The 25,615-nt window shown below is 41.2% G+C and overlaps 2 protein-coding genes across 4 annotated transcripts; one reads left to right on the forward strand and one right to left on the reverse strand.

Annotated features, from left to right (window-relative positions):
• The first annotated feature begins 500 nt into the window (after positions 1 to 500).
• On the forward strand, positions 501 to 11,031 carry mfsd4aa (major facilitator superfamily domain containing 4Aa). Of its 2 annotated transcripts, XM_048255101.1 has the most exons (10): positions 501 to 862; positions 3,826 to 4,024; positions 4,495 to 4,737; positions 6,273 to 6,429; positions 6,722 to 6,837; positions 8,044 to 8,217; positions 8,726 to 8,873; positions 9,294 to 9,364; positions 9,485 to 9,605; positions 10,172 to 11,031. In XM_048255101.1, the coding sequence occupies exons 1-10, from the start codon at positions 630 to 632 to the stop codon at positions 10,228 to 10,230; spliced, it is 1,521 nt and encodes a 506-aa protein (XP_048111058.1). In that variant the 5' UTR covers positions 501 to 629; the 3' UTR covers positions 10,231 to 11,031. The 2 variants fall into 2 exon arrangements, with proteins under 2 accessions (XP_048111058.1, XP_048111059.1); XM_048255102.1 differs by lacking the exon at positions 4,495 to 4,737.
• Positions 11,032 to 14,186: 3,155 nt separating this feature from the next.
• Positions 14,187 to 25,486, reverse strand: elk4 (ETS transcription factor ELK4). Of its 2 annotated transcripts, XM_048255473.1 has the most exons (6): positions 25,242 to 25,486; positions 22,881 to 23,096; positions 19,015 to 19,770; positions 18,478 to 18,684; positions 16,859 to 16,978; positions 14,187 to 16,626 (listed from the first exon to the last, which is right to left on the reverse strand). In XM_048255473.1, the coding sequence occupies exons 2-6, from the start codon at positions 23,085 to 23,087 to the stop codon at positions 16,528 to 16,530; spliced, it is 1,389 nt and encodes a 462-aa protein (XP_048111430.1). In that variant the 5' UTR covers positions 23,088 to 23,096; positions 25,242 to 25,486; the 3' UTR covers positions 14,187 to 16,527. The 2 variants fall into 2 exon arrangements, with proteins under 2 accessions (XP_048111430.1, XP_048111431.1); XM_048255474.1 differs by lacking the exons at positions 14,187 to 16,626; positions 16,859 to 16,978; positions 18,478 to 18,684 and adding an exon at positions 18,721 to 18,861.
• Between the last annotated feature and the right edge of the window lie 129 nt (positions 25,487 to 25,615).

Consider the following 25,615-nt stretch of genomic DNA (forward strand, 5'->3'; position numbering starts at 1 on the left):
ACAAAACAAACAAACACACACACACACACACAAAAACAGCAACAACAAAACAGTTCCACACTGCACTTACAAGTCAGAGTCAATCTGGTTCTGTTTCTGGTTCTGTAAGGAGTGGACAAAATGTCCCAAAATAGATATGATGTAGAAGAAGACTGAATTATTATAAAAAAAATAATTATAGGCTATACATTTCACAACATTTCAAGCGGTATTGTATATATATTAGTAGTAACTCCAAATGTATCCCTAACAGCAATATTTGTATAGCCTTGTATTAATTATATTTAGTAATGCTCAATGTTGGCCCACTTGGTCTATTGGATTGGTTTTAGGGACCTGTCTACTTATTGCATCTGTAAGGGTGTGGACATTACGTTAATGAATATTCTAGTTGATACAAATACAAAATAAACGTCACCAGGGAAAGGGAATGGGAGGGCCCATCTACCCATCACCTAAACTGCCAATAGTAGCGCATTTCTTGTGTAGCCTATGGAAACTTAAGATTTCCATCTCGAGGCAAGCCTAACTGAGTCGATGTAAACGCGTATTACCCAGCCTCACCGCCAAAACCATGAAAATCGAATGACCGGAAACGCGTTTGAATTTTAAAACAAAGTTTTACAACAATGCAGTGTATGGACTCACGGGTATGGAGTCTGTTCAAAAACAACTGGCAATACACTCTAACTTACTGGAGTGCGTTCTTCAGCTTTGGGTTATGCGTGGCATTTCTAGGTCCGACCATCCTGGACCTGCGCTGTCAAACGCATTCAAGCCTACAGGAGATTACCTGGGTCTTCTTTGCTCAGCAGTTATTCCTCTTTGTTGGCAGCTCAATCGGTGGCTTCTTCAATAAATCGTGAGTAGGCTACAGATGTGTGTCAGCGAATGTGACAATACGAGCATCATAATCTCATACTTTTCAAGGAGAGATGGGTGCGCAAGCGCCTTGATGGTAATTGGCTTTAGCTGACTGTCAGTTTGCGGCAGATAGGCTACTTACAGTAAGTTTCAGGTGACATTGGAAGTCTACCCTAAATTAACTACTCCCCTGATTCAGCTGAATCGTCAGTGAGGTTTCTGAGGTCTAGATATCATGTCGGGACTTGAAAAACACGTAGAGGCCTACTTCATCTCTTCACGGTTCTTGCGCTCTTGGATGAAAAATATAGTGTCTTCGTGCTAATTTTTGTCCTATTGAAGTTCCTTTTCACTCGTGTTTACAGTTAAAATCAAAATGTGTTGGTTCACTTATCAGGAGGTCATGTGCTCATTAATAGACACAAGCTCTTCAATCAGAGACTGCCTGTCTGCCTGGAGCCTTCTCAGACATGAAGATGTTTTCCCCCCTGAGAGGGGCATTCATATCTCACAGACTTAGCATCACCTATTTGGAGCCTAATTAGTTTTATCTGGAATACCAGAATAATTTATCCACTTTTAATCTTAAAGATATTGTACTACTACAACAAATTCAGTTCAATTCTGTGTCATCCAAATTGCTCGGACCCTTTGCAGAGCCCAGAGCTATTAGGTAATGGTAGAAAACCTTCCTTAACAAGATACATTCCTCTAATTTTCTCTGTTATGGTTACTCAAATATACCATTGATCTTACCTGTCCTATGCTTATATCCTTTTCTAGGCTTGTGTGATTTTGTCCATCTTTTATTGATGAATGTCAACAGTTAAATATTTTGTGGCCAAGACTGTAAAAGTAAACTGTATCTCTCTTTCACTGTGTCCTTTTCCAACCTATTGCTATCTGTAGACATACTGATATTTCAAATTTCTTTTCCAAACGTGTCGTTTTCTGTTTGCTCTACCTGCTTATTTAGGACTCAAATCAACAACCCCTCTGATAAAGAATGAGGTAGTTCATACTAGAGGTCTCAACAAGGGCATTCACAAGAGTAGAGCAGGTTGTGTGAAAATCTGTCAGACTAGAAATATCTGGTTGTTTCATATCTATGATGCATGGTTGCCAATTTTACTTGTGTATGCTGATGCATACATTCCATGTAATGTCACACAGGGAGTCACTGAAATGGTATTCACAGTACTCAGAGGTGGCCACAAATACATCAAAAACTATTTTGTTACAAATTACAAATACTGGCTCATGAAATGTAACAAAATAAAATACAAAATACTGATGTGAAAAATGTATTTAATTAAAATACAAGTAATTAGTAATTTGGAAATACAAAAATACCCACACAATAATCATGGTATACTAACATGGAATATTATTGACAATGTATCCCCAAGAGACAAGAAATACTATTTTTGATTGGCTGGCAGGGGGCTATAAATTCTGTACATTGGGGCACCTATGAAGTAGATCTGGTAAAAAATGTAATCACCATCCCATATCAATGTAAACAATGATTGAACTGACAAGCAGGCTTCGCAAAAGTGGAATCAACTGTAACAAAGCAAACTACGCACCATCATTTTCCATAACCAATTAAAGAAGTACAAAAAATTGAACAGGTCGGCCTCTTTTTAAACTGAACTACATGTCCCTTCTTGTGCTATAAATGCATGCCTACTGGCAACATGGGGGATAAACAGAATAACAACCTATAAGGTGTCCCAATATACGGAATTAATTAACTTGGGAGAGAATTCCACTCCGGGAGGTCTTTGTCTCCGTCTCCTCCGTTATTTCTGCATATCAGGACACCACAGCGGATGTTACTCTTTACATAAATCCTCATGTCAAATCCAAGTTTTAATACTGTCCTGTAGTAAGAGATACTCAGCTATTAGATACTCAAGTTGGGGTCAAAGGCCGTGGTCCTAATATTCTCCCTCAGTATCTTATCGTTTTCAAATTTTAGTCTTGTAGCACATAACACACCTGACAATTGAAGCTCCTAGTTACTTTTTTAATTTCTTTCAACTTCCTGACATGTTCTAAAGGGTTCTAAGGGGCTTTAAGTTGTCTACAGGGTGACAAAAATTGACATAAACAAACAAATTCAGTTTACACCCCATGTTGTCCTTACAGAAGGGTGATAAAGTTGACCATTTTGGCTCCCACAATTGACTTTTCTTTTCATTTTTTTTCAACTTTACACATGTTCAGAGGGGATCGTAATAGAAGAAAGTTGGATCTTACACTTTTAAGTTGGTCACAATGTGGCATACCACAGTAAGAAAAATGGAAAATGGGTAAACATTTCATGCTTTTCTTCCAAAAAGGTAATGAAATGTTTAGGTCAGCTTTACAGTTGAATATAGGGAATTGCCCAAAGGATATCTCCAGGCACCCAGCCAATTCTTAAAACCAGATTCACCAAGATTCTGGCCTTTGGCTTTATGATAAGCATTGCCTATTGTCATGGTTATAGAATGGTAGTATTTAATTGAGTGATGACATTTTGGCTTATTTGAGAAGTATTTAAGTAGTTGAAATACTCAAATACAATCCCTCAAAGTATTTTGTTACAAACTACATTTGAGTTTTTCCAATCCTGCAAAATACAAATGACAAAATACGCTAAAGTAATTAAATACGTATTTTAAATACATATAATTGAAATACTGCCCATGACTGACAGTACTCCACAAACTCTCTGATATGGAATGCGATGTGATTAGACTGTAGATTTAACTTTAATTATTTGTCATTGTGCAGAGTACAGGTCAAGACAATGTCAAAGCTTATCTGCTATCTCTCTTGATATCCAGTATTGAGCATTGATATTCAGCATTGCTATTTGAGTGATACCAGTAGTGGCTTGTTTAGTTGTACACCCATTTTGTCTTTGGGAGAGTGGACCCCTCTTTATGCTCCTTTATTCTTGGATTGCAGACTGAGATGCTCGTTGTCAGCACTGGCTGTGTGCACCCTGGTCATCTCGGTGGTCTTCGCCATGATTCCCCTCTGTCACAGGGTGCTGGCACTGGCTGTCGCCATGGCAGTGGCCGGAATGGCCATGGGTATCATCGACACCATAGCCAACTTTCAGCTGGTTAAGCTTTACCAGAAAGACTCCACCATATTCCTTCAGGTCAGCAGGTCCTCCTCTCGCCTCCCCCTGTCCTTTCTGTGGCTAGTTTCCCATGATTAGAGACTAGCTTTAAAGTGTTAAAACCCTTGGGTATAGTAATTATGAGATTTTTCAAAGCTTGCTGATAAAAAAAGAAAAAGTGAATGACTTTTAAGTTCTGCAAGGAGACTGTTTCAGTGATGTGATGTTGTTTTGCTTAGAAATGACTTAGCCAACATAGGAATCCACTCCTCTTTAATGAGTCTCAGTATAGAACATAACAGATACCTTTCTCTTCAAGAGTTTGTTTCAAGAGTGGTTCATCCAACTAGAAAGGGCTGCCAATGCAGTTGCTGATAACATACCCTAGGGCAGTCTTAGTATTTATTTTGTCAAAGGATGAATTATAATTTTGTATCATAACATACAGCCAGCTTGATAAAGACCCAGTCAATAGTGCAATTGTGATCTGTCCTTGGATCGTCCTGCAGATACTCCACTTCTTTGTTGGACTGGGGGCATTGCTGAGTCCTCTGATTGCTGACCCGTTCTTGTCTGAGACACCCTGTATGCTGTTCAATGGCACAATCAACATCAAAACCAACAACACAATGCGCCACATGAGGAACACGCTGAACGGCATCCGTACTCACGTGTCCCAGTTCCCATTTCACACTGAGGGGGAGGTGGTCACCAATGTCTCCTATGCTTTCTGGATAATGGCACTGATCAATGTGAGACCCATGCATTTTGTTTTCCTCAATAATATAAGGACAAGGCTTGGGTTCAGAGAGCATTTGGTCAGAATCAGTAGTGGATGTTATTTGACCCAGTGTCATATGATCAGTCTTTGCACTACTGGCTTGGCAGTAGCATCATTTGAATAACAATTCAGCAATTCTCTGTTGGCTTGAACCCATGAAGCAGCTGTGTAGTATTGCTAATGATAAGGATGATGATTCCGTTGAGGTTTGCATAGTCAAACAAGGCTATGCAAGTCTTATTCCTAGTTAGGGTTGCAAAATTCCGGGAATTTTCAAAGTTGGAAACTTCCCATGGGAATTAACGGGAATATACGGAAATTAACGGGAATTAATGGGAATAAACTGGGAATTTTTAATATGGCAAGTTAGTCTATAACAGGGAACTTAAATGTAATGGACAAAACCCCATCTTGCAGCATAATATTAGTTAAAACAACCTGATTTAATGCAATTTTAGTCAAATTTCTACCCTGCACAGGCGTCAATCCCATGCACACAGCAATCAGCATAGGCTACTAGACATAAAGGAAACCTATGATGCGTTCATGTGCATGGGGAAAATCAATTCCCAGTGAAAATGTCATCTCATGTGGGAATAACTGGTGTGAAACTGGGGGAAGTTTGCAAACAGAGTTACCCAATTATGGGCTTGTCTTCACTTTTGTCCTCATTCAAATGGGTGTACGTCATTTTGCATAAACTGTAATGGGACGATTAATCTGTCTGATTAAGCTTGACAATTTATATATAATTTACATAATCTATAAGGTTGGGTTGGGGTGGTATGTTGTGTCATTATATGTTTTACCATTTTCTGGGATTCTAACAGAACAAACTGATTGTCAGTCAATGTTCCAACCAATTGGATTTTGTTGTTGAGTGGCGTGGTGTATCTTGGGCAGTTCAGTGGTTTCAGTGTCGCTAGCTTAGCACGCTAGTAAACCATAGGCAGAGAATGGGATTCCCGCTAGCATGTTAGCTATCTTTGTATGCTAAGCTAAACGAAAATACGAACAAACAAATCATATTACTTATTACGAAACAAAATGTTAATGTCTGTATATGAAACAGTAGGAATTACAAAAAACTCCCAGTTAATTCCTGTAAATTCCCATTAATTCCCATAATTTCCTTTAAGATTAAAAAATAATGAATGTCTGCACACACTGGGGTAACTCCCAATATTCAATTGGACACACTACTCCATTGTGTGGACATTCCTTCTTCTTTTCAACTAACACTAAAGTAACCACAACACATTCCACTATGGTGTCATATATCAGCCTATCATCTGTGCAGTTTGTGCTTTATCATGCTTTATCTTGGAAACAAAATACATTTTTTTTCTGTTCATAAAATATCCATCAAAAATGTGTGCTAGAACAAAGTTGAAAACCACAAACATAAATGTTTTGTATTCCAAAGAACACACACTTATCTTTAGCCTAGTTCTACCGTTACAAAGCTGATCACTCACACTCCCTCCATTTGCCTCTCCCTTCCAGCTGCCTGTTCCGATAGCTGTGTTTGTGCTCATGTACAGAGAGAGACTGATAGCCTGCGGTTCCGGGGCTAGAACTCGTCTGCTGGAGAGAGACGAGTTGGCCATGAGGGCCCAGGGCTCTTCCGCCTTAACAACCACCCCATCCCAGAGCAGCTTAGGTAATGGCTCAGCCCACAGTTCTGTTATCTCGCTGCGCTGAAACATAAGGATTAGCATGACCGGGTCACTGTAAAATAGGACTGGGAAAAGTCAGAAATTGTGATAAGCTTTAACCATACAATCGGACTTCTTCTGAACCATTGGCTGCTTCTGGGAGGTGTGTGTGTGTGTGTGTGTGTGTGTGTGTGTGTGTTGAGTGAGTGAATAATCTGATGAATGGTATCCTTGTGTATTTGAGACAAAATGCCTGCAAACAAGTTCAGTAATGTAATCATAGAATTTCTAATGCAGATAACTCCAGCCTGTTTAGCTGCTGTCGTTATGGAGACCTAACTGGACAGCCGCTGGGGTTTGTCGGCATCCATGTCCTGGCAGGGATGGTGCTGTTCTTTTCAGATGGCATTGTGGTAAGAGACTGCAAGCATATTACCGGTACTAATAGAAGCTTCAATATTAGATTGTTTTTGTGTCACAAACTGCTGAAACTTTTATGAGTATAGGCTTCTTACTGTTGATCACATTTTACAGATAACACCTTAAAAGCTATTTGCAGAAAACGGCATAATAGTTGAATAGTGATAACCCTGTGTTACAGACATTCATCCATGTGGGTTACCTCACTCAATTGTACATCACAGGCATTTGATCAACAGTGCAGGGTCCAGTACAATTTGGTATCTATTTTAAACCTTGCAGTCATTTGCTGAATTTACATCCAAATCATTTTACCATGTTAGTCGCTTTGGTTAAAAAGCGTCAGCCAAATGTAATGTAATGTAATGTAATGTAATTTGCATTTTAAGATCATTCATGACAGTGGGGATAAAGTAAATGTGAATCGGTGTGCTCATTCGCTGGCTTATGTGAATAAAAAATGTGAAAATCAAGGGGGTAGTTGAGAACAGCTTAGAGTTCAAAACCTTCAATTTATCTAATGTGATTAAACCTGTTCCTAATATTTTTAATCACATTTAACTATTATTCTAATCTTTAGTGAGCGTTAGTCCTCCCCCCTCTAGCAAATACATTTCTCATTCAACTTAGAGGATATAATGCTTATCTCAAACATTTCCACATGAGGTCACATTCAAAGTTGGATGGAAACCTTACACCTTTTTCCTTATACTTTATACAGATATCCTGTTATATGTTTTCAGTGTACACAGCAAGTGGGCAACTTCCTACAAGGTTGTTTAAAGGTTGTATCAGCAATAGCGGGGATACGTCACTTCGGTTGATTTTCAAACAAACAGCCACAGCCCGACAGGCGTATACTCTTTGGTTCAAGTACGCCCACAAGCCGTGAGAGTTATTCGTGTATTGCAGTTTGGCTGGCGGTTATGTTGCCTGCATACCGCCTCCCATGGCAGAAACTGGTATTATGACACCTGTCGGGCTGTGGCTAGTAATTTAGCATGCTAATACCTCAATTTTTACACATGGCACCTTTAACTGAGACTGACTAAGCTTCATCAAACAAAGCTTCATGCACCTTCAATATGTTTTAAGTGTGTTGAAGACATTAAGACATTTAACATTGTTGCATTTCTATTTAATGCATTTGTATTAATGCTAATTAAGAAATGAATCAATATTGATTATGTTTCCATTAGGGTGCCTATGAGGGGTTTGTGTACTCGTATGCTGTGGCTGAACCCATGTCTCTGCCTCATAAAACGGCTGGTTATCTGACCAGTGTCTTTTGGGCAGCCATCACAGCTGGCCGACTGGCAGCCATACCCCTGTCATACCGCATTCCGGCCAGTCGCCAACTCACCGTCAACCAGGTAGGTCCTCAGTGTACACAAACTGACTGCACAGTGCACAGTAAAAAACACCCAACTTCTACAAACAAAAGTAAATAATCAAAAACAAACATCCCCATCCTGTTGCGTTATATGGCATGTTTGATGTAGGTGTGTCTGAGTCTTAACGGGTACCATTGTGCTACGGTGTCATGCTCGGTTGGCAGCTGGCACGTTGTAGCACATCACCGTGGCGGGCACGGCTCTTCAGGTCCAGCAGCATCGCTCAGCACTGACACACCATTTTTTGTTGTGGAGGAGTGTCACTTCAGACGCATCAGTGATATCATAGAACACGCTATCCTCTCACATTTCAGAGGTGCCTATCCCTCTCTGAGATGCCTGAAAGATGCATGGGCTTCTATTGTTATGACAACATCTTTTTCCTCCTCTCTTGTTTTCCTTTGCACATTCTCTCACTCTCTCTCTCTCTTTCTTTCCATCTTTCTGCTCTCTCTTGCTCCCTCTCTCCATCATGTCTTCCCTGCAGATAGGAATCATGTGCACCTTATTGATGCTTCTCATGCTGTACACCAGCCCTGCGTTCCTGTTTATAGGCACCCTGGTACTAGGCCTTTTCATCAGCAGTGTCTATCCCAGCATGCTGGCTTTCACTGAGGACATGCTGAACTACAGAGGTATAGCCTTGGAAAGTGTTGACATGCTCAACTACAGAGGTATAGCCTTGGAAAGTGTTGACATGCTCAACTACAGAGGTATAGCCTCGGAAAGTGTTGACATTCTCAACTACAGAGGTATAGCCTCCGAGTATGTCACCATCGCAGAAATGATCATTGTGATTTTAAGAACACAGTTAGAGATGGCAGCTGGACTTGTATTGTATTAGTCCTAGTAGTAGCTGCATGTTTGCCTACCAAGTCAGTTAATTCCACAGGGTCTCACAATAGGACACTGCCACAATTTTCTTTTTCACTGATCAATCAAGACAGGGTCTCTCGGCATTTATGAGGTTTATTTAGCCTGCTTTGGTTTACTGTAATATTATCATAGAGGAGCAATTGAGAAAGGTCTCTTATTTGTGTTGTTCTCCTGTAAAGGTTGTGCCACCACTTTGCTAGTTACCAGTGCCAGCATGGGTGAGATGTTTCTCCAGCTGCTTGTGGGATCTGTAAGTAACTACTGAGCACTTCTGTACTCAGTGTATAAAGCCTTTGCCATAGTCAGACAGTACATGTAGTCATCGCCTGACTTACCATTGGTGCTGATTTCTGTCCTCTTCCCTCTGCAGGTGATGCACAGTCAGGGGAGTTACAGCTTCATGGTGTGTGGAGTCATCTTCAGCATCCTGGGCCTTAGCTCATATCTCTTGCTCCTGTACTGCTGGCGGATTTACAGTGCCCAGTCGACAGGTACCCCACCAAACTCTAGGACACTCACTCTAGGAGTCACAATAAGATGATGTCAAGGGAAAGACTTGACGGGGCTTCAAAGCAAAATTGATGTCTAATGTGAGTGCAGAGACATATTGGAGCATGAGTTTTTACGTAACCAGAGCTAGGGTACAGACAGAGAACAGGACATTTATTTTGGAGGACAACACCAGAATGAATATGTGTTTACAGTCTGGAAGCACCCACAGATGTAGCTAGTTTGGAATAATTTATTGGAAATAGATACAAATCAATACATTAGTAAAATTCATTAGAAAAATTATTGTAAATTAGAAAGTATACTGTAGCTATTTATCTTTGTGAGAAGATGCCTGCCTTCATTTTCAAGTTCAATGGTTGAATTGGCAGAAGGCCAGTGATTTGTCTCTATCTGTGATCCAAAGCTGATTTATTTCTGTGTATGGTAAAAGGTAACCAACATAACAACATAATTTTAAGGTGTGTTTAGATTTTAATAGGCCACATTTAAGAGCCTCTTTTAAGATCTCAATCCCTGGCTCAATGTGTGTGTGTTTTTTTTACAGGTGACGTGGAGAAGAACACAAAGACAGAGAATGCAGACGTGAATGGTGTGAACCACTGAGGCGGAGGTGTGGCACTGGCACCAGAGTTATTGTGGCACAAGGAGAGGCCAGGGAGGGATGATGATGAGAAGAAGGGAACAAGAGAAACATGGCAAGCTGCCGATGACGGGGCTCGTTCTGCTGTGTCACGGGACATGAAATTCATCTCACTACAAAATCAAAACTGCACACAGATCAAAGACTAAAGATGTACATAATTACCAGTTTTAGATAGAAACTGTTAATTGTTTTACATACGAATGAATGAAAACGTTTATTTTTGTAGAAATAACAAACATTCAACTCACCAAATTGCTTCCTGGAGCCTACTGTTTATGTTTTGTCATTTTGTTGTGGATTGTTTGAGGGTAAGAATTTCTGATGCTGAGCAATTATGACCTACATGTAGCACTAACATAGCTGACATTTCCACTCCCCAATGCTATAAGAGTACGTGATTATGTCCATTCGTTGTGTCTAGCAGGACAGTGCCTAGTAAACAACCATTGAAATGACACATTTCTGGATGGGCAGATATACTTATCCTGATTGAGAAGGAAGAAGGGAACGTTGAGGTTTCTAAAATGTGAAAAATCATGCATCTTTCTCTTTCTATGAAGGTTGATTAGTTGTTTGTTGAACATAAAACCTGAAGTGTGATCAAATTTGACAGAAGTGAACATTGCTGGTGGACTTTTTTCTCTTGAACTTCTAAATTTGAATGTTGTGTAAAAATGGTCAATTATTCACTTTAAACCGTAAACAAAATGACAAGCAACAAGACAATTGCCATGAACTTTTGCCCTGGCTTGTCAAATGTGACAATAAACACCTCGGGCTTTAGGCTGAACATACCACATATTTTGTTTAGTAGTATACCCCTCCTGTGAGACAGGGTTGCTGTTTAAGCGTTTAATATCCTTTGATATCCTGGATGTCTTCACTCACTAGACTTTAAGCATTCATGGTTGTAAATCATTGTTGTCGTCCTCTAAACATCTTAACTCTCACAGACATAAGGGCAGGAGACAGGGCAACAGTGAATGGATCTGACCTGGACAAAAAGTCTATCCAATACTGAACTGAGAAAATTCTGTGAAAGCAGGAGATCACTTCTGATAGTCCATAAATTAATGAATTACTGTGCATGGACAAATCAAATGGATAAAGGCAAATAGTGGAGGATGTTTTTCTTCACAACTCCCTCAATAAACTATAATATAGCCGATTTTGTGAAATTAAAGTAAACATGTAAACTAAATTATGTAATCAGGTTTAAAAATCAAGTACCTATAAACAGAGGACACGGTTGAAAAAAAAACCTTGTTATCCCACTCAGTCACTTGCAATTGCATAACACTGCAAACTTGTCCATGACCGTCGTAGTAAATCCATTGTTGGAAATATCCCATTACATTTGTGAGCGGGATGGAAGTGTTCCTTTTAAACTGCAAATGCACTTTGGTACAATATATGTGTAAGTTGCAGACCGACTAGTCTTGACAAAGCAATTCATTGTAGCTCAGAAGCCATGGTTTATACCTCTCAGCATCAGTCTGCTTCAGTTGTTGCCCCCACAGGAGGATTACTATCATTATCCCTACAATCACTGAGAATATTGAATTATTAGAAATGAATGTATGTTATCAAAAAAGCACAAGCTTATTTCGGCTTTTTAATCAATTAGTTTATTTGTTGACCCCTTGCATTCCCCCCCTTTCAGCAAGATTCCTACACTTTCACATGTTCTACAAGGAGCACGTTCTACAAAAAGCCACACAGCCGCAGTTGACAAACACCATATTTAATGTATTTCCTGTTTTGATTCCAACAGATTTACCACTCAACCTCTATTTACAGTACAAGGAACACTCCAATTAACATTAAGCTTGTAAACATTTGGCATTTAAACATTTGAGTTAAACAACAGGAAAATAATTGTTCTTTATTTGACAAAATACATTTGCAAGAGCTGATGACTTCCAAAGCAATGGGATATATCAGTACCATATACACAAGAGGAAAAGGCAACCATTTATAACTCCTATGGACCACATCTACTTGTCTCTGTTCTAACCTTTATGCTAGCATTTCTCGAGGAGTACAATGCAAAATTGGATGGCTATTAGTCATTTGAATATTATCAAAACTATAGTAAGTAAAATATAGCATATCTCGCTCATACTATATCACTAGCATAGAAATGTAAATTAGGAGAGAAAATAGACATTTGCTGAGCTTGACTTGTAAAAGTCTGTTGGGATTTTAACTTTTTAAGAGCCCACCTGTGCAGCAGTATAAAGTACTTTGTGCATAGACTTACTTATTTTTTTATCAAAGTGGGATGTATTAAAATATCTTTTCAGATAATAATGATACAATTATATAACATTACCTTTTCCCAGAGTAGAGTTAATCTCTATCTCTATGAAACTGCACCTTGAACTAAGACTTACCATTTAAAACCACTGTGGTTTAGGACTATACGTAAGTGATATTTCACAGAAGATATCCGCTGGGGTTAAAAATAATTATTTTTAGGTCACCTTTTAGTTGGATAAATAAACCTTTTTAAGTGCCAATACTGTCAAGCATCACTACTTTACCATCAAAACACTGTACAACACATTAGCTTGGTTCAGTTAGGCTGCTACGTTCAAACCTTCAGTGTTACAAAGGATAGGTCCACTGACTGGTCCGATCTGATAAGGAAAACAAATAAACAAACAAACAAACCTATCCACTAAAACAAACCAAACAATGTTGATTATAATTTCAATCCATCTTGGGAAATCAATAGTACAACACCCACAAGGGGACAAAGGAAGAAAAAAGTATACACAGAAAATCCACAGAATGAGAAGGTCTAAAATCAGTCATTATGCACCATGTTCGGTATGTTGTGAGCTTGCAGTACACACATTATAACCACTCCCGCAGGAGGCATTAGAAATTGATGGGAGCCTTTAGCACATCACCCGCATCAGTGGTACACAGGCCACAAGAACATACACAAAACAAAACAAAAGTGAAGACTCCATAGACTGGTGGAAACAAGGTTACAGGAGGGCAATATTATGTCTAACAGTAGAAAACCAACAGAGTGTGTAAGTGCTGATACCCATACTTTCTCTTTTAAAATTAAAAATGTTCTATAATTGTTATAATTTTCTCATATTCTATAGCACAGAAGGTCTGCTATTCAAAACATGGGGCCACACAAGGTACACCAGGAATCCTGTGTATAAGAACATGGTTTTAGTCATTCATGGGCTGTAGAGATCAGCATGACATCCTGCATACTGAGGAATGAACAGAAATGGAAAAATAGTCGTTTCCAGAAAAGCAACTGCATCATGACCCTAGCAATCATTTCTTGCTGATGAGGACCCTGCTAGCTGAGAATGCACAGCCAACAACCTCATCTCATTTGGCAAATACATCCATCCAGCAAAATAAGGCACCATGTGCATGGCCTTTTCATTCCAACATTGTGTTCATGCTGTGCAGTAGAATTCTCTGTAGAATAGATTTGATTTCAGAATAGTCAGAGGTCAATTAAGTATGGCTTAAAAAGAGTAAAAACAAAAACATAATTTTAGACCCTCACATTTCTCCAAGAAAGGAGAAATTATTATAAAATTGGTGATAGAACCTGACATATTCTAGATCTTGTTACATGACAAGACCATGCATCATAATACCTGAGATATTTCTTTCTGAGGTTTTAAGGGAGTGTGAGTGAGATCAAATAATTCCCATGTTATGTGAGGGGAAAACATAACGAAACAGCTTGATATCCTTGAGACGACTCTAATACAGCCTGATACTGTGGACCTACTGTAGATTACTTATTAACTAACTAACTCCACTGACTCCTGCTCACAAATGTAACACTAGTGGCCTTGTTTGTGAGAAGCTGCGTGTCCTAACGCCAGAGAAGGAACAGGGGAAAGAGGGGGTTGGCGTTGGGGGTTGAGTCACTTGGGGATAGATTTGAACACACAAGTACACGCAAGGTCAAAAGTCTCCCAAATAGATTAGATTAAGTGCGTACAATTAAAATACAAGTTCCAGTTTCGAGTGGGTTTTTAAGTGCTGGTGTAGTTTGTCTTCAAAGCGTGGCTTTCTCCTTCAGGATAGAGGTAGGGGACTGCACTTAGGAGGCAAGTGCACAGAAGTGACAAATTCTGAGACAAATAGTAAATACAATCTGCAGTGCCAAAAGGTGAAGGAAAGCATACTGATGATTGAGATCCTTTTAGTCTACAACTGATGACAATCTACATAGAAAACCGCAAAAGGCCAATGGCCAAGAAAGCTGCTCTTGTCCGAGATAGAGATAGACAGATACTTTTGATCCCCAGGGGAAATTCAAGAATGTCCTGTGAGCGAGGGAGATGTGTTGGCAACAATGACAGGGATGCAGACCACACACTACGCTGCAGGTTACAAAACAGAATTGTTAATAGACCCTTTCAACAATAAAAACAAAAACAATGCTTGAACGTTCTATTTGGGCCCCAATCTACTTCCTCTGCATTAAGATAACATATGGAATGTTAAAAAGGAAGTCTTGTGGGGCCAACTATGATGCTGATAATGGAACTTTCTTGAAAGGGTCTATACATGTCACTATTCCTCAGTGTCTTTTCCCTGAAACTGTGTTTGAATAACCTGTTTTTTCTCCCTTCATGCAAAGGGCTGGATTCGGTCAAAGCAGGTAAGTTGCTCTGTGCCAAGGGCAGTGCAGTCAACAAGATTTCCACACTGTCGTTGCAGCATTTATCTATTCTTTATGGGTAAAAAAAATTGGAAATATTATGTGGATATCAATTATCCTTGTTTTTTTACCCCAACTATTCTCCTTGAGAAATGTCAATGTTAGAAGGTGTGCACTCAAACAGGCGTCTAGAAATGTCCATGTCAGAAACCAATAAAGATGAATTACTGCCTATGGTCAGCCGTCTTGGATACCTGCCAGCTCGATGGTGTTTTTGCCCCCAACGTCGTCACCGCTGACTTAAAGGCACCTAATCCTAAATCTAACCCCAACCCTAACCTTAACCCATGCCTAACCCTAGTGCCTTCCAGTCAGCGATGGCTTGAAGACAACGTTGGGGGCATAAAACACCAAGAAACTACCTGCCACTGCACTTAGAAATACCTTCGTGGGATTTTCCAAGCAATGGGTGACATGCAGTATGTTCATACAATTCTGTGCCGTCAACAGCCTTGGCCGTCCCAAGTTATCCCCAGCTGGGGCTGCCTCTGAGTGCAAATTGTTCTAGACTTTCCCTTCTTCTGTGAGTCACATTAACTTTCAAAAATGAAAACCGTTAATGGAGGCTTAGAAGGATACAGGAGCCCATTGAGCTCTGAAGGCAGTTCGACTTGTCAGGACTCCTCATAGCCCATTACAGTATTTTACAGGGGATTATCTATCCAAGTCGCCCGTTCGATGAACTCCTGCCTAACAGTGGGAAATGTAATTTTGTAATAATGTAATACTACAGGCAAATTTGTGGCGAGACACTGATGGCATTAACACCAGTTAATCTCAGATTGCTGTCACAACACTGAGTAGCCCAAGCAATTTTTGCAGAAAGGTGCAGATGAGAGAAGGTCACAATTAGGTTGGAGGGTTTCAACTATGAGGCCATCTTGGGGCGAACTCTCCTAAAACATATTACATAAGGTTAACAGAGCGAGCAAATAGGCATCGATAGTTGGTCAGGCTGAGTCATCACAGAGCACATACTTAGGACACATGTTAAAAAACATGTTTAAAAAAAAGAATATTCATTACAAGAAGTTCAGCCCAGCCGCATCCATGAAGGGCACTTGAAGTTCAACATTACACCAGTAAAAGTTTAAAAGGACAATCCTTACATCATCCACATGAGGCCTTGCCATTGGTTAGCGGACAGAGAGGCCTGATTGGTGCATGGTCATGTGACGCAGCAGCTTCACCACTGGCCAGGCTCCCTTTCAGCTCGTGCGTCTGAGCTTTTCCTGAGGGTGGAGCCTGCTTGGCGATGAGCATTTCCAAGAGCGGGAAACACAACAGGATAAGAGCCTGGTCCTCCCCACCCCATCTTCAGCAATCGTAATCCAACAGTGGAAACATTCCGCTATCGAGCCTCACCTTAGAAAAACAAAATAAACGACAAATTGCGACAGCTAACGCAGGCCCCTGATTTTGGTTTTCAGACGGGAACAGATTTTGGACGTGAGGAAAAAAAATGGAGAGCGAAGAGGCCTGGGCGGTGAGAGATGGCGTGGGTGATGCGGATGGGCCCGGAGCGGAGAGGGGCTTATGTCTTTGGGGGGTCCGGCGAGAGTGGCCCGGGGGTGGTGGTGCCGTCCAGGCTGTGTACTGGCAAGGTGAACTGTGTGTTGAGCACGGAGGGGAACTGCAACACAAACACAACGTTCTGGGTGAGAGAAGGATTTCAATGTGTGTTGAATGTGTGACGTGTTGATTATTGTTGTTATCTGCAACAAAGTCTGGTGTGTATGTTGTCTGCACTCTGTACATTTGTGTGTGTGTGTGTGTGTGTGTGTGTGTGTGTGTGTGTGTGTGTGTGTGTGTGTGTGTGTGTGTGTATGTGCGTGTCCGTGTGTGTGTGCGTGTGTGTGACAGACCTGGAACAGTGTGTGGTGGCCCTGTCTGCGTGCGGGGCTGAGAGGGGCGACTGGACTGAGCGTGCTCCAGAAGTGGATGTTGGACAGCAGAGGACTCGGTGTCAGCAGCAGCGTGGGAGTCTGATAAAAAAATAAAACTCTCACTTACTTTGCTGTACTGTTACACCATTCACTGACCTGGGACCAGTCGTCCCTGGTCCACAGACTCAAAATACCACTGACAAAACTGGTTCACCATAAAATAGTGATTGGCATTACTGTGATGTTCTTACAACACTGAAAGTAAATCTGCTGAATGACTTCAAGTAGACAAAAACAAAAGTAAACAAAAGGAAAGGAAATAAAACATGTTGGTGGTCAAACCAGTAGGATTCTGCATCACATGATGAAATCAGATGAGGTCATATCCTGTGTCACTGAAGTGCTTGGATTATTCCTGTCAATTGTGCCCATTGTGTGGCTCTAATGGTATAATGCAATAATGAGACTTGCTGCCAAATCACATCACAACAACTTGCACAACTCTGCCTAAGCAAACATCTGGCTAGATCAAGGCTGTACACCATTCGGTCTTTAGTTCTTTTGTTATTAAGTTCATCTTTGTTCCATTAAATAAACTGAAATCATTGTATATCATCACACAGTACCACACCATATCTTTCCAAATATAGTGTTGCTGTTACTAAGCTTACTGAGACTTACAAATCATAACAATCAAATCAATATTATATCACAATACCACAGAAGAACATTCTCCATCTTCCATCTTCATATTTTCATGAGCTAACTCTAACCTATGTCACTCCAAATGACTTTCTCATGGTCTCAGACATGTTTCTTTCTTGAGCTCTTGAGTGTGCGGCAGCACTGCCACCTACTGCACTGGAGATGCAATTTCTGTCATCTTCTACTTGGAGAGTCTATCTCTAACACATCGCGGCCACGTGATGCATGTTAATTATAAACTCTGGACTCTGACTTGGCACTCACTGTATTGTATTTTGTGCTTTTATCTGTAATCTGATGTCACTGCTACTCTTACTGTATTTGAATGTACAATATGTGATTGATAATTTATTATTTGTATGTTCTGGAACATACAAAAATGTAGTCTACCCCAGGAAGACTAGTCTGCCGCTTCTGTGTCAACTAATGGGGATCCGCAACTAAATAATAAACAATAAACAATAAACCTCATTTCGTCTTGACATAAAGCGCAGTCTATGGGCTGCACTCGGTGAAAAAAAAAAACATGTGGTTGTATTTGTTCACTGAAAATGTCAAATAACTATTCTGATGAGCTAGATAGAATGGCAAAAGCATTACTGTCTGAAGTTAATGGCTTGAATTCAGAGTGCCCCTACAAACTACCAGCTGGCTCATAGAAAAATGACCCGGCTTATGACCATTGAGTGTAATTTTTTCATTTACTCCAGCTGTCCAGCTGCGTTTGTTTTCACAGAGCTGTCCCAAACTGAAAATGGCTGCGATGTTGAGAATATTTATATATATATATATATTTTTTTTTTAAATGACGGTAAGCTTTCTCCTTCCATTACATTCATACTTGAGTAGCTTTGTGTTTGTGTATGAACACAGGTGTGTGTGTGTGGTCTCACCTGCAGAAAAGCCGGTGTGAGCGAGGCGGTGGGCAGCGAGGGGCTGGACAGGCCCATGGGGCTTAGGTCCGAGCTGGTCACCACCAGCGTGGGCATCAGCTCCAGGCCTTTGGGCTTGCGGAGCTTTCCGCTCTGGCTGCGGGCTGGAGAGAGCTGCACCTCGTTCCCCTGTCCTGTGCTCGAGAACACACTGGAGATGGACTGGCTCTGTGCAGAACGAGAGGAGGGGGTCAGTTGTAAACATGTGCCTCCACATCTGCTGACAATGCCTACTCCTTAAAGGGTTAAAGTTTGGGGGTATTATTAACTTGAACAGAGTTATATAAACCTCATCTAAATGATGGGCTGAGAAGTAGCTGGTGACCTTCTTCAAGGGTCTGTGTCCTGGCAATGACATATAGGACATAGGGCAGGGTAGGCATCATATTTTATGTAAACTTTTCCAAACAAAGACTTATTAAGGCACAACAAAGGCTTATTGAGAAAGCAGTAGGGCCACAGTGCTGGACGTAGGAAGAGACACCCGAATAAGCCTACCTGTAGCGAAATCTCTGATGGCTGGGAGGAGATGGATTCGATGTCGCTGTCGATCACCAGCTCCTGGGTGGAGTCCTGCAGCGCGCTGGGTGAGGGTGAGCGGGAGTTGAGCCCCACCAGGCTGAATACTGGTATCTGGGAGCTGGTGGCCAGGGTCTCCTCAAATGCACCGGTCGTCTGAGGCATAGCCATCTGGCTGCCAGTCACATCCACGTCACCGGCCGCCAGTGGTGGGGCTTGGAGGGAATGCACCATTGTCTGCGTGGGAGACCCCAACGGGGGCTTGTCGGCTGCGGCGGATGCAGATGACCGGCTGGTTGGGATGGTCCCGAACCGGATGACAGACGGGGAGGAGGACTGCTGCTGTGGCTGATATATCTGAACCTCTTGGGCTCCTTTCTTCTCCGCCAGCTTCTCGCCCGGGTTCTCCATCTTGATGGACTTGAAGAGCTGCGTGCCGGACTGCAGAGAGGTCAGCGTGAAGGTGGTGTACAGACCCGAGTGGATGTAGTCGTTCCGGCCGGTGGTTTTGCCCTGTCCGCCGGCCCCGGCCCCTCCGGCCCTCTCCAACACTCCGCTCTTGTTCTCCTTCTCCTTCAGCTGGCCGCTGGGGCTCCTGTCCATCACGGGCAAGGCCCCGCCCAGACCCCCTTCCCCTGCCCCCTCGGCCCGGCTCATCGGCTCCCCCTTCAGGATGTCTGGGTAGGAGACGAATCGGTACACAAACTTCTGCCCGTTCACTTTCTTGATGATGTTCTAAAGGGAGGCGGGGCAAGTGTAGGAGGAAGGAAGCGAAAGGAAGAGAGCTCGATTTAGCAGCCATCATTACGTGGGACAACGCAGTTAACGTCATCACCAGATGCCTTGTCTATCCAGACACTCTTCACACATCTAAATACAGCGGCAAACGCTGGTTTTGCTGCTGCTCTCAAATCAACTGTCTCCTCCAATTACACTGACAACCACTGGGATGCCAAAACTGTCAAGGGTAGTCAAGTGATGGCCCTAACTGTCTACATCTGCTAACAAAAATATACTTTTATATATATATATTATATATATATATATATATATATATATATATATATATATATATATATATATATATATATATATATATATATCTGTGATAAAACTTTGATCTGTATTTCTCTGAGAGATCGTAAACCACACACAGACTGGCAAGTGAGGTTCTGGCATTGAGGCATAGAGCTCTTAGTGAGAGGACATGTCAACAATGCAGTGAGCATTTGTGTATGGCGGGACAACAGGGATACATACTGAGCATAACACCCATTTTTCTTTGTTGTCAACAGATGGCATGGAAGCCCGCTAGCTTCCCACAGCTGGAGACCTCGCTGCTAAATATTCTAATGTGGGTGAAAAAAAGGCTTAGCTGAAGCTTCATTTGGCAACTCTATTACAATAGCACTGATATGGATAAACTGCAAAATCAACTGCTGGCCCCAATCTTTGTGGATTACGTTAACTCAAAAAGTGGCTGACAATTTTTTTTTTTAATGATAATCATTTGAAAAAGAAACCATTCAAATGTACTTTCTTCACCAGATATGTAACCTAACTCTATTGACAAAATGTAGGGGGCTGTTGAACAGAACTGTTCTGCAGGACGCCAACCCTGACTGGACATTGATGACTTTTTCAAAGGTATAATTTGCAACTACAACTTTAAAAAGACCTGCCATCAGGGTCTAACTGACTACTAACGGACCGCTATAGTAAGTACAATAGTTAATGGCATAAATTCTAATAAAATTGCATTTTGAATAGGCATTCATACCAAACTCTAAAAATGAATTGACATCAATTGTAAAAGGGGCAGAAAAGACAGTGTCTGCAACTCTCTAAGGAGACAGAACGCGTCTTCTGTTTGTGGCCCTCCACCCAGACGCTTTAGACATCCCACCCCGTAACATAGGCTACCGCCACGGCTAAACAACCTGCAATTACAGTCATGCAGCAGCTTTCAGCAGCTCTGAGGAATGTGAGGAGGAGAGAGGAAAACCATGGTGACACTACTCCACCCTGATCCTACGCCGTCCAGCACTAGCCTCCCACACACGGACAATCCACCAGCACAGGTGGAGAAAAACACTGGGCCCAAGGAAAGAGTGATGGGGAACTGACATTAAAGAGGCAGTCAAAAGACTTGCCCTGCAAACACTGACAGCAGCAATTGTTAATAATAAAAGCTAGCTAGCTTGCTAAAGGTCTGCAATTTGAATCCAGCAAATTGTTTTGGCCAAATTCAGTGAGTTGCAACAGTCCTCTTGCCACCTATTACGTGTGTGCACGCACTCAAAGAACAGAGGTGTTCATAGTCCTACCTATCTAAAAGTGAAACAAGCCATATACCAAGCCATACACCATTCCAGCCATTCAGCTTCAGGAGTATGAGAGGGAGGGGTGTAATTTGATTACATGCTGCTGTTCTTAAATATCAACAACCAGAATGCCAGTACCTTAAATTGTTGTATTCTGGTGATAAATTTGAGTTTGTGCTGTTCCTCCATCATCACAGTTTCCAACCAGGAGGCTGGAGCCCAAATCTACACTGTGAATAGCTGAAGTGGCTGACGTTTATCTCACTGTCACTTCGCCATACTCGAAGCATGAACATAAAAAAGGTAAATCCTTGCATATTGTTGCAATAAAGTAGGGAGATTGATTATATAAATACACAATACTAATGTGTGCCTTATTGCAATAAATGACTTCTAACCTAAACATATCAGAAAATAATGAAAAGCATTAAACTAATTTTAGACTGAATTTCTTTCTTTAATACATGCTATTTTAAACAACAAACAGTAAAGAAAAACTCTACAATTATAGTAGCTCTACACTAAGTATCCTATAGCCTAGCTTTTGGTCATGTGAAGGGGCATTCAGTTCTATCTTAGCTGTCAACAAAGAGACAGCGATCTATGAACAGCAGCATTATCCAAGAGCGAAGTCAGTTCAGTGCCACTTCACCCACCACCTGCCGCTAGCTTTCCTCAACTCAACCGATTACCCTGTCAACATCATCAATATTTCTTAGCACTTTGGACCCGAGGAGTGAGTGAAATCTTATGTGAGAATTTCTACTTGATGCTGATTAAGATTCATTCATTACAAACTTTAGCGACTTTTCTTCATGTGAGTGACGGAGGTCAAAGCAATAGTGAAGATGACCTCACATATGCCCTAAGGATCACTATGCAATGCCCTGAAAATCCATTACAAACCTGCAGCAAAGGCTAATAATGCATAGGGGTGTGATCATTGATATGTGTAAACTGGTAAAACAGCCTTCCGTGCTTCCTTCAGAGTGCCACTTTTATGTGTGGAAAGACTTTGACAACAGCAATCACATATTTCCCCTTTAAAGGTGCTAATAGGATTCAAGCTGTCTTGAATGCACCATTACCAGTACTATGTTATATTATTTATTAATTATATAAATAATTAAATGTGATGAGACACTTCCTTTGATTTGCATGTATTCGATATAGCATCCTTAGGTCCAAAGTGGCATTCTGAGCGAGTGTGAGACAAAACTAGCAGACTAGCATGCTAACTAAAGTATATGTCTTTGCAACACAGAGCAGTCATTTTTCACATTACATGAAAGAGGTTATTTTTCACATACTCTTGCTATTCCTAAATAATATTTGAATGTTTCAAACTGATCATACACATGCCCTTAATACCCTTAAGCCAAGGTATTTTATAATACCCATATTAACTATCAATACTTAAAAGATGTCTACTGAAATACTTGTCCAAATATCACAGTAATAATAAGACCCCCCCTTCAATCCAACCTTGACAAACTGCACGTTTGGTAGAGTGCAAAGTACCTTCTCGTAGTAATAGCGCAGGGCCCGGCTCAGCTTGTCATAGTTCATGTTGGGTTTGTTCTTGCGCGCGCCCCACAGCTTGGCTACCTCCTCGGCCTGCAGCAGCTTAAACTCGCCCTCCTGGTTGGTCCAGCAGATGAGCTGCTCCTGGCTCCGGTCCAGGAGAAGCTGCAGCAGGAACTGCCACAGGGTGACCGAGCTGTCCATGGCATCCAGCTTCACGTGCACACACACACGCACGCACACACACACACACACACACACACACACACACACACACACACACACACACACACACACACAAACACGCACACAACACACGACACAACACACAACTTTAGTCTGGGTGGGTCAAGGCAGGGGGATGCATTGCACTTTCTGCAGGGAGATTGTTGCACTCTCTGCTCTACAATGTATCATATCAAGACTTAGCCTACAACCAAAAAATTTGTACTCTTGTGTGACACAGAAATAGGACACAAGCTACTCATACAACAGTGCACACCAGGATCCATAATGAATAGGCCTAATCTGGGGTGCGTTTCCCAAAACCATAGTTGCTAACTAATGCAATTTCCCATTGCCAACCAACTAAGTTGCTAACAGGTTAGCAACTATGGTTTTGGGAAATGCGTCCCTGATCATTTTAATGCTCTGAGAACTTCTGTGCCCTTTTCAAACTCACAGCAGTATGTTCACAATGTCTTTTCGCCCAATATTCATGTTTGAGGAGGATTAATGATAAGAGTCTACATGTCTTAACAGAAATACTTTGTTCCAGACTGCAAAGACTGTGAGATAGGCCTAAACCTGTATGGCAAGCATGCAGGTCAAAGCAGGCCACAAAACAAAACATCACAAAACAACCACAATCTCACATTGAGCTTCCTTCGAAGAATATCACATACTGACAATTGGGGTCATCTGAAACCAGAAACTATTTTCCGTCTTGCCACCTTACTGCTTCTGAGTCCAGCCATCCCATATCCCATTGCATGACACAGTATTAATACCTCTAACAGAGTATCTAGGCTAGTGAACTTCTTGACTAAATTTCTGGTTCCACTTTTCTGAGAGGACTACTGTACTTACACTTAACTTGTTACAACAACCAACTCTGGTTGGATATGTTATTCACACCAGCCAATAACAAACCTGACTGTCAATGAACTCTTCTTTAGTGGGCTACAAGTTACAGTATGTGGCTATATGTTTTTGTTTTCAACCAACTAGAGAACCACACCTAATCAATACAATTGTATTGTTGTATGAGAACTGGGATCGCATGATTGATTAATCAAATGAATGGTTTTGCTTTTGTGGATTTTACAGCACATTTTATAGCTGTGTGGCATATAATATCACTGCTTAAAACGTTGCTATGTTGCAAATTAAGAAGGGATGCAACATAATGACTTTAGAATCATCGAAGTGTCGTTCCTCGTTCAGAGTGGAGGGTTCTTAATGAAGAGAAACTTCGTGGACATCTTTCACTGGCATCTCTGAAGCATGCAACTGCGTCAAAATAAGCTGTCTACTACAGCCTGGTTTGTGAAGTCCCCTTGGTTAACCCCCATTCTTATATCATAGCCGGTGTGGAATAGATTCTTGCAGGCACCGAGTAGCCTACGCTGCGTGAATGGCTGCGTGGTAAAATGTAAGCAAATACTCTGACTCATATTTGCCCAAGCGGGAAAAAAACTCCAAAAGCAACACACCTCCCACACACTGACAAAAACATTAATGTGTGATGAGACTCTAGTCTACTAAAAACGAAATGTGTCCGTACCATAGCAGAATGTCTCGCACAAGACCAGTAGCAGCTGGAGATAGAAAGCCCCGTAGTCTGAACATGTAACGTAACTCAATGTTAACTTAACGTTGCATCTGCAACCGCAGGTGGTTACTTACAAGGATCAACAACAGTGTCCCCCATTAAATCAAACAGACCATGAGACTGTCGCTAGTCACACATTAGTAAACTATTCTATATTGATTGATGAAAACGTGTCAAAATCCCGCAAATCGTTAACGTTTCCATTTATGATGTGCTAGCTACCGATCTAACTAATTTAACTTAGCTAGTAAATACCAAATTAAAAACAAAGCTAACTGTAAGAACTATGTTTTACAAGTATCATTCGTTAACTATTTATTGGACTGTAAGAAAGTTGTTATAACTCTGGCTAACCGGGACACGCACGGCAAGGCAAATTCTATGGCTAAACAGCTAGTTCTAGCTATAGCTAATGTCAGTTTTAGGCACAGTGCTTAGCTACTAGCTAGCTACGGTTCAATTTGACTGACAACAAAATCGCCCGGGGGGTACTCATGAAATTCATTTCTCGGAGCCTCTCTTACCTTACTTGCCGATGTTTTTTATTCCAATCTTGGGCAGTCCACAGAAACCAAAGTAATTTCTACTTAGGTGGCTACATTTTTAATTCTTGATCTGCAGAAGTGCATTAGGTTCTGCCGTGAAGAGACAAGTTTGTTGGAAAAACAAATCTACAAAAAATGTTTGAGGTCCTTATAGCAATTGTTAACAGGAACAAATCTCTCTCAGAACAGGAAATTAAGACTGCTGAGATCACTTCCTTTTTTGTTTGCTAGTATTTTCATAAATATGCTTTTAGCTCCCTCAGTGGTCATTTGGAGGCGCGCTGCATATGCATCTCGGATAGCCTACAGAGGCCAAATCTGCTTACGTGTGGTTATTTTTCTCTGACAAATTA

The sequence above is a fragment of the Alosa alosa genome, chromosome 10, assembly GCF_017589495.1.
Source record: "Alosa alosa isolate M-15738 ecotype Scorff River chromosome 10, AALO_Geno_1.1, whole genome shotgun sequence".
Taxonomy (NCBI): domain Eukaryota; kingdom Metazoa; phylum Chordata; class Actinopteri; order Clupeiformes; family Clupeidae; genus Alosa; species Alosa alosa.

Excerpts from the sequence above, each read along its gene's own strand:
- mfsd4aa (XM_048255101.1), top strand. The coding sequence starts at position 630 with ATGCAGTGTATGGACTCACGGGTATGGAGTCTGTTCAAAAACAACTGG. Across the intron at positions 863-3,825 it reads GGTGGCTTCTTCAATAAATC|ACTGAGATGCTCGTTGTCAG; the intron begins GTGAGTAGGCTA and ends CTTGGATTGCAG. Across the intron at positions 8,874-9,293 it reads GGACATGCTGAACTACAGAG|GTTGTGCCACCACTTTGCTA; the intron begins GTATAGCCTTGG and ends TCTCCTGTAAAG.
- elk4 (XM_048255473.1), bottom strand. The coding sequence starts at position 23,087 with ATGGACAGCTCGGTCACCCTGTGGCAGTTCCTGCTGCAGCTTCTCCTG. Across the intron at positions 16,979-18,477 it reads TCACACCGGCTTTTCTGCAG|ACTCCCACGCTGCTGCTGAC; the intron begins GTGAGACCACAC and ends TTTTTTTATCAG. Across the intron at positions 16,627-16,858 it reads GCCACCACACACTGTTCCAG|TTCCCCTCCGTGCTCAACAC; the intron begins GTCTGTCACACA and ends TTTGTGTTGCAG.